This window comes from Bolinopsis microptera, chromosome 7 (genome assembly GCF_026151205.1).
Source record: "Bolinopsis microptera isolate Bmic1 chromosome 7, MBARI_Bmic_1.0, whole genome shotgun sequence".
Taxonomy (NCBI): domain Eukaryota; kingdom Metazoa; phylum Ctenophora; class Tentaculata; order Lobata; family Bolinopsidae; genus Bolinopsis; species Bolinopsis microptera.
This window is the reverse complement of record NC_087078.1, coordinates 5,779,868-5,792,198: the sequence shown is the minus strand read 5'-3', so window position 1 is coordinate 5,792,198 and position 12,331 is coordinate 5,779,868. Positions and strand designations below refer to the sequence as shown.

The 12,331-nt window shown below is 38.1% G+C and overlaps 1 protein-coding gene across 1 annotated transcript in view; it reads right to left on the bottom strand.

Moving 5' to 3' along the window:
* The window catches only part of LOC134818633 (uncharacterized protein KIAA0825-like), a 34,678-nt gene extending 22,692 nt beyond the window's left edge, over window positions 1-11,986 (bottom strand). The window contains exons 1-12 of the mRNA XM_063828271.1: window positions 11,960-11,986; window positions 11,638-11,738; window positions 11,064-11,160; window positions 9,954-10,135; window positions 9,657-9,777; window positions 9,162-9,340; window positions 8,457-8,643; window positions 8,175-8,289; window positions 7,914-8,089; window positions 7,223-7,327; window positions 4,335-4,484; window positions 2,545-2,631 (exon numbers count right to left, since the gene is read on the bottom strand). Coding sequence (XP_063684341.1) covers window positions 2,545-2,631; window positions 4,335-4,484; window positions 7,223-7,327; window positions 7,914-8,089; window positions 8,175-8,289; window positions 8,457-8,643; window positions 9,162-9,340; window positions 9,657-9,777; window positions 9,954-10,135; window positions 11,064-11,160; window positions 11,638-11,738; window positions 11,960-11,986 — 1,527 coding nt within the window. The remainder of the gene's footprint in view (window positions 1-2,544; window positions 2,632-4,334; window positions 4,485-7,222; window positions 7,328-7,913; window positions 8,090-8,174; window positions 8,290-8,456; window positions 8,644-9,161; window positions 9,341-9,656; window positions 9,778-9,953; window positions 10,136-11,063; window positions 11,161-11,637; window positions 11,739-11,959) is intronic.
* Between the last annotated feature and the right edge of the window lie 345 nt (window positions 11,987-12,331).

Here is a 12,331-nt window from a genome sequence, read left to right as displayed (position 1 = left end):
AATAATTAATCTTTTGATAATATTGTGCGAACTGCAATAGCGTAGAGTGCAGTTGGGTTTCAAGTTTTGTCGAGATGGCCATGTGGCCATAATCCTATTATTATTATATTATTAAGTCAGAAAGGCTTTCTTGTAGCCGGACATAGATATTTCGGACACTGAAGCTGACACCGGAAACGAGTAGTCATCTGTGATCTGATGACTATCATCATCATCTGCATTGAGTCGGCCTCACTCTCTACTGTTTTTTGCTCCTGAACTAAATTGTTTGACGTTTGTACTAGTTATATGAAAGAAAACGGTACACGAACACATGACTTTACTCGAACTTTTTAATCAACCTCGAACTTTTTAATTCAACATTAATGTTTTACATTCTTTGTAAATTCAAAGTTGAAATTTTCTGAATATCAAACTGGAATGATGTCAAGTCCGCGTATTTATATTTTTCACTCGATCTCATGTTACCGAAAAATTTGTGTTTAATTTAAGTCTAAAAATCAAAATAAATTCTGATAATCTATCGGTTTAAATTGAGGCAGAAAATACGAGAAATCCCGGCAAAATCCCGGCAAAAATTGACAAAAAGCCGGGGCCGGGATTGGGGGCCTCTGGCCGGGGCCGGGGCCGGGATTTTGAAAATTGTTTTGCCGGGGCCGGGACCGGGGAAAAAACACAAATCCCGGCCGTATCCGGGGCCGGGATCCCGGTCGATCACTGATGTGATGTATAGATAGCCTGTGATCTATGAATGCGCGGCGCAACTGTGTTTTAATGTATACGATGTAATTGTAATGTATAATATTAGGTTATATAAGCCAAATTTGTACGTGGCACGTGTAGTGTATTGACTATTGATGTGTACACGAGTATAGTTTACCTTTGCTTACAATTTCTTGAATTACAGATACAAGTTAAGTTCTACGGCAATTGAACTGAATAAAAATTTCAAGTGTTTCCCGTATTTAATGCATAATTTATCAATATTATTATCATAAAGATTAAAGTGAGCTGATTGGAGCTTATACTTAAATTTATAGTAAATGTGGAATGGAAATCTAGCATCCGCCAAAACGAAACAACGGGCGCAATTCTTGTTAAACCATGATTTTGGTGCCAGTGAATGCTAAAGTCGAATTAAACATTTTTAAGACATTAAATTAATTTGAATTATAACTGCAATTATACTTAATAGGAGTACGTACACTGTACAGTCAGGAATGAGGGGGATGAGTTAAAAGGTCCGTATACCCTTCCATGGGGGGGGGGATTCTAGTTATAATGTGGGTATCTACGGACGGGGGGGGGGGGGATTCTAGTTATAATGTGGGTATCTACGGACGGGGGGGGGGATTCTAGTTATAATGTGGGTATCTACGTACGGGGGGGGGGGGGGGGGGCTATTCTAGTTATAATGTGGGTTTCTACGGACGGGGGGGGGGCTATTCTAGTTATAATGTGGGTATCTATGGACGGGGGGATTCTAGTTATAATGTGGGTATCTACGGACGGGGGGGATTCTAGTTATAATGTGGGTATCTACGGACGGGGGGGGGGATTCTAGTTATAATGTGGGTATCTACGGACGGGGGGCTATTCTAGTTATAATGTGGGTATCTACGGACGGGGGGGGGGGGGGATTCTAGTTATAATGTGGGTATCTACGGACGGGGGGGGGGAATTCTAGTTATAATGTGGGTATCTACGGACGGGGGGATTCTAGTTATAATGTGGGTATCTACGGACGGGGGGGGATTCTAGTTATAATGTGGGTATCTACGGACAGGGGGGGGGGGGGGGCTATTCCAGTTATAATGTGAACTTAAGAAACTATTTGACACTGACATTTTGTTCTTATCCAGTTGCAGAATTGAGTGAGAAAGACTTGAAAAAGTGCAAAAAAATCGAGAAATACGTCTTCCAGAAATGTGGCTACGAATGTTGGATGTTAGCAGAAGGCGCAACAACAACAACACATTATTGAGGCTTTTATCCTCTGGAGGGGCGGGATCACTAGCCCATGCCAAGTGACCCAAACCTACTGACACCTACACCAGAGGGACCCCAATAGACGTTAGTCAATAATGACGGACGTAGCCTCCCAATAGGGAGGTAAAGTGGGAGCCCCAACATTTAAATTTTAAAAATATAAAAATTTAAAAAAAAACTACTGTAAATAAAAATTTAAAAAAAAAAAAAAAAAAAACACATTATTGATAAAATAATTTATCATATTTTATCAAATAGTTTATTATTTTAGATAATGCAAAACTTTAAATGTTAAATACTTATCAATTATAGAACATTGAAAATTTGTTTTCGTAGAGTCATATTATAAGTTTGCTAGAATGAGATGAGGTATTAGATTTATTGCATTCGTTTTCAGCCCTATCAAGCTTTTAAATTATAGCAAACTTGTACCCATCATAACTAGTCGCACTACCCTGCCAGATACTAAGCGTTTTTATCAAAACAAGATCATACTGCTTAATTAATTAATTAACTAATAAAGTTCAACTAAATTAAATTCTAAATTAAAGTTACCTCGTTGGTGTGATTTCGGGTCCAACACATAGCACTTTCCTCGTACAAAACCCACTCCATTATATTGTTGTTGTTCACAAAACACGCCTGAATGTTTCTTACGTTAATAAAGCTGTGATAAAATAATATCCCTTCTAGTTCTGTATTTAGAAATCATTTTTATCTTTAAACTATATTGGTTTTAATTCCACTTGAATACTACTCTAACACCTTTTGATCGAAGGGGAGTGTCTCTAAAGCGGGGCGGGGGGAATCATACAGTCAATACCGTACGTGACGTTAGGGCCTGGGGGCCGGGGGATCATACAGTCAATACCGTACGTGACGTTAGGGCCTGGGGGGGTGGGCCATTATTTTCTTCCAAAACACAGTTAGTACATGGTATATTTTCCAGAAAAACAGTTAGCTCATTTTACCTCAAATTTCAATTTTGGGGATGGGGTTTGAGGTTTTTTTGGGGTTTTTTTGAATTTTTTTCCTGTTTTTGTAACTTTCTATCTAATTCGACTACATTGAAAAAAAACCCTACTAAATAGTGGGTATAATTTGCCCCTTTCCCAATGTTTAATGAGCTGTTTAAAGCAATTTATGGGTGGGTACCTTATTTTATATACCAAGACACAGTTAGTACCGTGATTTCTCAACAGTTAGTACCAAAAATGCCGACAAAAGGGGGTGGGTGTCTTAATTATTATCCTAAAAAATTTAACAAAATTTAAGAAGATTTAACAAAATTTAACAAAATTTAACAAAATTTTGCTGCCCACTTTAGTCCGCTAATGTCCGCCTATGTCCGCCAATGTCCGCCTAAGCCCTGTGGCCTGTCCTATCCTGTCCTGTCTTTTTTTAATTCTATGAGACAAGCGGACATAGACAGACGTGAGGGGATGTGTCACCCCCCTCCCTTTAAAATTTAAAGTTGTATAAGAGTTCAATACAACGCCATGATATATAATTACATTATTACATGGTATATTTCCGTGACCTTAAATCTGGTCTATCATATTATTATCATCTGATATCTGGTCTAATATATGATATAATACCTGGTCTAACATATGAACCTACACATGCAACAATGGGCCAATTAGTTGGCCCATTTTTTATTCTGTGGATAGAAGTCATTAGGATCCATAGGCGCATCTGCATGTGAAATTTGAAGTAAATTTTAGCATGTTTTTGTAAAATCAGTTTTTTTTGTGGAATGCAATAACGGGCTATATATACCCGGCGAATGTCCTTGCTGTACGGCAGTGTTAAACAAGGAACTGAAACCGAGGGGTTCCGTTCAGGCCCTTCACACTTTGTTTCTGTCTAGTTCTAATGTACCGTCACAATAGTGACTTTAAAATATATAACATGGATCTCGACTTCCACCTAAGATATGCAGGTCACGAATGGGATAGCTAACATAGCCCACGAAATGAACACGCTTTTATAGTTTTATAAAGGAGATTTTGGTCTACCTATCCCACAGAATGTTCTATAAATGGGTGGGCCAGGTTACGTAGACCAAATCAGTTTATTGGAAATAAGTTGGGCCAAGTAACTTAGCTCATATCACCCTGCTTTTAAAAAGGAGATTTTGGTCACGTTCTATAAATGGGTGGGCAAAGTTTGGTGTGGAAAACTAATTTGCCCAATCAGGCAACCCAATTTATAGTTTGTGAAAAAAGAATTTTGATGATCTGGCAATTCGTGAAGAAATGGGATAGTTTTTTCCGTTTATTTATCAAAAACTACCTAGCCCATTCTTGCATGTGCAGATTCATATTATTATGATCTTATACCTGGTCTAATATCTGTGTCATGGTTTGCTGGAGAACAGTTCTAGTAGGAGCTGACAGAGGAAGGGCAGGTATTGAGTCAGAGACCCACAGAGCACTGTAGCACACGTACAAGTCAATAATCGGCCGAGATTCTGGAACTTTCTCCAACAACTGAGGGTTTTATGTTGATATTGTAAAATGTAAAATGTACAATGTATAATGTATATTATACAATGTAGAATGTAGAATGTAAAATGTACAATGTATAATGTACAATCTACAATGTATATCTGTTGTTGGTTTGGTAAAGTACGGAGCTTACTACAGTCACTACTTCATTATTTTGAAAGGAAACCTTCGTTATTTCTACTATTTGATGGCTTCAAAATTCAATTTCAGGGTTGCAATAGTTGAATATTAGCTCGTCTCTATTAGCATGGTATTTGAGAATCTAAGAGTTTAGTATTAGACGTAGGGCTATATTATACTATGTATGATATTATAGAGATATGAGATTTTAATGTCTAGCCCTAAGGCTCATGTGTCTGTCACGTGGGCTCATTAAGAAGGTGTGCGTGTAAGGTATTACCGTCCCTCATTATTGGGAAGGTAATTGGGTGTAATGAGGTAATTGGGTGTAATGAGGTGCTATCAAGGACTACCTAAAAACTTACCGGCTTAGTTTACCAGATATTATATTGTATTGATTAGATTTGATTGCATTGATGTCACAACTGTTGCTCTCGAATTGATTTTATAAGTTGCGTTTCTGTTGACTCTAAACCTTGAACTAACTAAATATTTCTATGCTTATTTTTACTATAATCTCCAATCTGAATGACACACTGTAGGTCTGGTTTAGTTGTTAAATCCGGATTGGAATATTATTTATGAGTCGCATAGTTAAAATGTTTTCTTGGGTAAATTTCTATTGATTTTTCTATTGGTTTTAATACTTTCAACACTACTATATAACAAAAAATACAACATCATGAATACGATGTTGTCACATTGAAACGTTGAATAATTCCTTTCCTGATAAGAGCCGTTCCCTTGTCGCATCAAACGGGATCAATAGAAATTTACCCAAGAAAACATTTCTGGTTTAGTTGTTTAAAAAAACATGACAACCACACGTCTAATCCTACTAATGTTTATTTTCGTTTACCTTTGTCTGTAAGTTTCAATATTTATTACTCTCAATTTAAATTGTTTCTTTCTTCTTCTACAGTTCTAAGTTTTAGCACAAAAACCCAAACAGTAACTCAATCTGTTGCAGGTATGGCAACCATTCACAGACCACAGCCCATGTCATTTCTGCAAAATATAGCGCACAATATTACCGCTCCGGAGAGTAACATAGTGCCCAGTGTTGATACAGCCGAGCAGCCGTTATACGTGAACGCTAAGCAGTATCACCGTATCATGAAGCGGCGACAACAGCGGGCCCGGCTAGAAGCACAGGGTAAAATACCCAAGAGTCGGCAAAAGTACCTGCACGAATCACGACGCCAACATGCGCTGAGGAGAAGTCGGAACAATGGTGGACGTTTCAAGGCTGGGTTACCGGGGTTATCGGGGTCGCCGGGGTCACCAGGGTTACCGGGGTCAGAGAAGGAAGCTACTATGTCGGGGAAACTACCTACTGTACAGAGACCACTCCAAGTGAGGCCAGGGAACTTGGGTACCCTGGCTGAGAATCAGATCAGCGCCCTCATTACTTCCCAGTTCAGTTCCACAGCGAGCCTAACTCACTCCGTGACTCAGAGCCTAGTGCAGGCAATGAACCAAACTCATCCTAACAACAGTAGTAACAACAGCAGTAACAACAGCAGTAACAACACAGGGAGACATCTACAGGCCATCAACAATCAGATCTCTAACAACAATCAGAACAACAACATCACGGGTCTCCTGCCGGCAGATCGGGGTAAGCTGAATCACGTGACGCCACATTCCAACAACTCTCACGTGCAGCCTGTTACTACACACGTGCAGCCTGTCGCTACACAGATGTTCAGACAGCTGGCCCCGGACAGGTACAGTGTCTCACAACCTCTCTATTACAGTTCAATAGCTTCAGTACAGAGTGCTGCTCCTTCCCTCGCACAACAAGATGATCACGTGTTCGGTTCTAAAGACTATACCTAGCCGTTTTCCTTTTTGAAGTACTAAACGCCAGTACATACTGGGATTTTTAAATTTTTTAGTCAATTATAAGTTCCCGAGAATTAGAAGGTCAGATGACCGATTCATCTTTAAGTTTATTGATACAGAGTTTCTAGTGCCAGCCAGTAAAATTCTAATTAATGTACCATACCTTAGTTCCCAAAAATAGCTTGACGGAAAATTAAGGCGGCCTCCTCGCATCTAAGGCAAGGTCTACGTCACGCAACGTCACGCTGTTCATTCAGGTTAGAAGTGAGCAGGACGATGTAAAATTTCTATAAAAAATAATAAATTTTAGAGCAAAATTACCGTGTCTCTAGAAAGTAAATGCCCAATCTTCGTCGCTCAAACAAGTCCAAATTTGGCACACAAATTATTTTGGGAACTAAGGTACGTCATCTTATTGCACAAGTTTTATTTATTTTGTAAATATTTTTTAATAATTATATATAATAACATTTTAAAACAACACTATACATGTTATGGTTTCCAATCTCGAAGTTTGGCTTGTATATTAAATAATATGAACCTCAAACTCAGCTCACTGCCAGATCAGGGTACCTAGCAATTAACTCTGCTCCTTATAAGGTAGTGTTACTATGGTAACACTACCTTATAGGGTAACAGTACCTTATATGGTAACAGTACCTTATATGGTAACAGTACCTTATATGGTAACACTACCTTATATGGTAACACTACCTTATATGGTAACACTACCTTTAAATGTAGTAGTTCACCTGTTCAGCTAAGAGGAGAATAGCAGCTAGGACCTCATTAATTAAACTGTTGACTGCGTCAAATAAAGATTCCGAGTTAGAACCACTGTCCGTTTCCTCTGTCACCTGTGTGTTTAATATGGCTGTAAGTTAGAGTATTATGGGTTTTATAAATACTTAACCCATGTACCAAATTATAAATTGAGGGTTTGCAAAATTAACACGTGTGTTGACATGACCCAGTAACCGAGAAGATTCTCGTCACTTACAAGATAAGAGGGGATCTGCCTATGTATATAGTAGTATTATATATAATAGACATCCATATTTGGGACATCATTTTTATCTTAAAATTTAAATTAGTCTGAATCGAAATGAGCTTTATACGGAAAAGTTTAAAATCAAGATTTTAACAGTTTCATACCACCAAACACTAAAATGGGAGGATAACCTTATTATATGGGAGTGTTATTACTGTTACTGTGGTAACACCACCTTATATGGTAACACTACATTAACACACGTATCAGGTGACTAAAACACGTGTCACGTGACTAAAACACGTGTCACGTGACTAAAACACGTATCAGGTGACTAAAACACGTGTCACGTGACTAAAACACGTGTCACGTGACTAAAACACGTGTCGCGTGACTAAAACACGTGTCACGTGACTAAAACACGTGTCACGTGACTAAAACACGTGACTAACCTGAGGAACAATCAGCTCTGCCACATCCCCGAGCTGCTTGACCATGTTGTTATACTTGACAAGACGACACAGGACACTGTGCACACCTAGAGACATTGCACACGTGTACTGGGTACACTTTAGTACACACTCTCCTTTACATGTTGTTATCTGCCAGAAATCTGGGGGAATTTCACCTGCAAATAGTGTGATATTAGGAAGACGCGACACATTAAATCAAAAAGCCTCTTACAAATAAAAGTTAGATTTATAAAGTCTGACCGAGATATGTGATCAGCTCTTGTTTCTCCAGAGCTATTCTCTCGGTAAAGAGCTCCAGGTACGGGGAGAAAACAGTCACTCTCCAGTTCCACAATAGTTCAGGGCTTGTCTCAGTCTGGAGGCAGAGACACGGTCAATATTACAGTGTAATAGAAAATTCAATACTTGTCTCTGAGAATTAGTATTTCAGGGTATTTTCAAGATTAAATGATGGTAAAAATGAACAGTACTTTTACCAGCTAGTTCACGACTCAAGTGAGACGAAGAGCAGCCCTATCTTACCTCATCTGTATTAACAACTTCCAAGAGAGAAAGGCCAGCGTACTTGTGCAGGAAGAACTCTACGTTTTGCTCCAAACTGTAACACTGTGTCACAATGTCACAGAAATACGTGCCCAACTGATTAGTTCCCTTTAGTTGCTGTAGTGACGCTATCAATTCCTTAGTTATCCGATCCAAATACACTATCCTAACGGAGAGAAGACGATTTCGACATTTTGTAATTTGGTTAAGGTAGATTGTATTAGAATCTACTTGGGTAATGATACAAAATTGATAACAGTGTGCAAGGAATTAGTTTTCAAACTCCCTGTCACATCAGGTTACCAATTTAGTTAATTACAAAGTGTATTAATTGGGGGGGGGGGGTGCCAAATTACCTAATTACTTAGCAAATCTGTCATAAGGGGAGAGAGAGAGCGAGAGAGGGAGAGTAAGTGAAACACTTTAGTATCACATTTGGGTCACAATTCACAAAATGACCAATTAAACCACTATCACCGATTTGAAAAACCTTAATCATTTGGCTTGTCAGAGTTTTGTCGGCACTATACCGAAAAAACCAGTCCCGTATCTCTTACCGTTTTCTTGATTTAACCATTCGTAAATTACAAACACACGCACACACGCACACACATGCACACATGACACACGCACACATGCACACACATTTATAAAGATTATTAGTATAGATACAAGATTCCAAACCTTATAATCTTGTTTGGCTCAGCTATCTGATTGAACATGCCAGCGAGGAATATGCCCATATCAGCGACTGCCATCTCTTTAGTTAGACTGATTAACGTCTGTATCCTAGTGTAGAAGACCAACAGATCAGAACTAGTGGTGATGAGAGGAAGTTGGCTGTTCAGCTGGGTAAGTCTTACCTGGTTACGTTAAAGTTTTTTATCATTATATTAATATCACGTGACATTAATGAGTAATATTTATAAGACAGAACTATAAAAATAAAAGCTCCTCTATGAAAGTAAGATGTGAAGAAACACCTGACATCAACTTTCTTATCCTTCCACAGGATATTCATATTATATTGGAAGTAGATGAACCATGCAAAACGTCAAACATGTCAGATTCAATACAGCAAAACCAAGATTACAAGTTTAATATGCCACTATTTACCAGTTGGGGTTTTCCTGTACAAGACATAACTATTTAAGGTTGTAAAATAAGCTTAAAACTGACCGAGTGAAACTGAGCTAGAAGTAGAGTAGGGCTCAGTACATAGGACATGGCAGTCAGTGTACTGATAGTTTCGTATTGGTTTGTGCTTGTTTGCAACACTTCGCAGAAGTGCTTTGCCAGTCTAAGACAAGAATGTAATAAAATAGCTACGTCATTATATACAGCATGTATAACAAGAGAATAACCTCCATTCAATAAGCAATTTATTTACATTCAACTCAAAATCATGTTCTTGTTCATCACACATAATATTGCAGAAGTGTAAAGTTCCGTTCTAATAAAATATTAAACACCTACCTAGTGTAAATTTGACTGATCAGTTCATGGACCTCTAAAGAACCAGGCTGAAGAGAAACAGTGGGTCTCAAAGTAGTTTCCTTGGTAGGAGGAGAGGGAAGAGAAAATCCGTAACTTTGACAAACAATCATGAGCTGTCTAAATACAGCTTCCACATTACGTCCCCCGCGCAGCTGTTTCAACTAGGTAAGAACATGTTAGAAAGAATAACGATACATTGGTAACTACTATTTTTATGGCTACCATATTATATCAATAGAGCCTTATAAACAGCTAACCAATATGATCTGATAAAATAAGTTCCGAATACTAAAAGCTGCATTCTACCTGAATCAAAACACTAAATGCAATCTTTCTATCATGCTACATCATGCCACAGAAGGGGGGGGGGGGGGGCAAAAGTAACGTTACATACGTTGGCCTTTATAGCTCAGTCACTGATTGCCCGATTGAGGTAATTCTTTTTGATGTGACCTACTATCACCACTTGTTCGAGGAATATGTTAAAATAAAGAATATTCATGTTCATTTTTTTCGAATGAAGGTTCATTATCGCATTTAATCGATAGTTCTGATAATCGGATCGAGAAAAATTTTATTGAATTGTGATTGGCCATTCGAATTACGTTTGTCCTGAAATTTGCGAGTTTTAGCTTCTCAGATGACCAAGACATCAAACATAACAAGTTTATTCATTATGTGCGATCAAGTGATTGGCTTACCTGATCAGGTGATTGGGTGACCCCATTAAATTTTAAGGCTGCCCAATTAAGGTGTCGTGTCAACTGTCACATAATCACCCAATCAATTTTGTTAACGAGATACACAAAATGCTTAATAAATTCGTCATTTCAAATCCGTTTTGCCTCATTTTTCAGATTAGATGCAGCAAATAATTATCTACAGTAATTTGCAAATATATCATTTGATATATATCATAATATGGGAGTGTCTGAAATTTTCGAAATTGTCGAATTTCGAATCCTCGAATGAGTAGTTACACCTGTTAAAGCATGCCATCTGCAAAGTTACAGGTCTCTTTTGGCCCCCCTGTATTTTCCCACCATGGAGTAAAATGGTGTGTAGTATTAAATAAGAGTGTGCACTCACAATGTTTCTGTACCATTTTTCTGATTTTGCCTTGTCAGGCTCACAATAGAAGCTGTCTACATCTGCTAATGGTGGCTTTGCCCAAAACTCGTTGAGCCTGATAAATACAATTTGTTATAATTCACCCATGGTTGCTTTGTATAGTCCAATGTATTGGATTAATAATAATATTATATTGTATAACATTATTACAAATGTACTAGAAAGCCCGTGGTAACAGGGATGAAGCTAGTAGTAGTAGTATTCTTTGAAAGAAATATTTAATCGCATCAAAAAATATCCATCCCAACAGAAGATACAGCCGATTTAAATGTTAAACACTTAAACACAACGTAATTACCACAAAACCAATCAAAATGCCGTTCCAACAATCTTTGCATGTGCACGTGTGCATTACAACATCGTTGCTATGCAACCTTTTGGTTTTTACCTAACTTCCTATTTCTCGTCTAATTTGCACCTGGGTGGTCGTACATACATTCTACATACATACAGAAATAATTCTTTGAATTATAAGTAAGATACCCAAGCTGAAATAACTCAAATACCAAAGTATGGTTGTGATTAGACTTACAAGTCAGTGTTTCGCTGGATACTCGTTTCAAGACTACGAAGTGTCTCTCGTAACACAGCACATTCCTTGCTCTCAACATATTCAGGTGGTGCTTGCATCAACTAGTAAAACAAAGATTTTATAACATTAAATACATAAAAAACTAGGTATTTTTTGGATTTTAATTCTGTCGGATTCTCATTGAATGTTAAATAATTAAGGTGATGTAACAAGGCTGTTTTTGGAATCCTGTCTTTGGAACCCAACAATTACAATGTGTTTCAACTGAACGATACCCTTACAAGTTCAAGTGCTATGCCTATATTATGTTCTATGGCAGTACCTCCTTGGAGGTCGGATCTGCAACCATCTCATAACAAGCCCCTTCAAGCAACCACTGGACCATCAGGCATTTAAATTTAACGTCCATACAAGTATGAAGCTCCAAGAGAAACATAATCTCTCCCCTAGATCCTCAATACAGGCCCCCAAGTAAATTTTTTTAACAATTCCCATCAGAATAACGATATTTTAATCAGGTGATAAGATATCCCCTAAATACGGCTGGTACGGAAATGTTTACCTTGTCATACTTCAATATGGACCCCTTGCTGCCGTGTTTGACCAAATTTTCGAGTGTCAAGTTGATAGGATGGGTACATAACATGACCGTTACCTACATATATTTCGAATTTTTTCGTTAAATGGTGCGCCC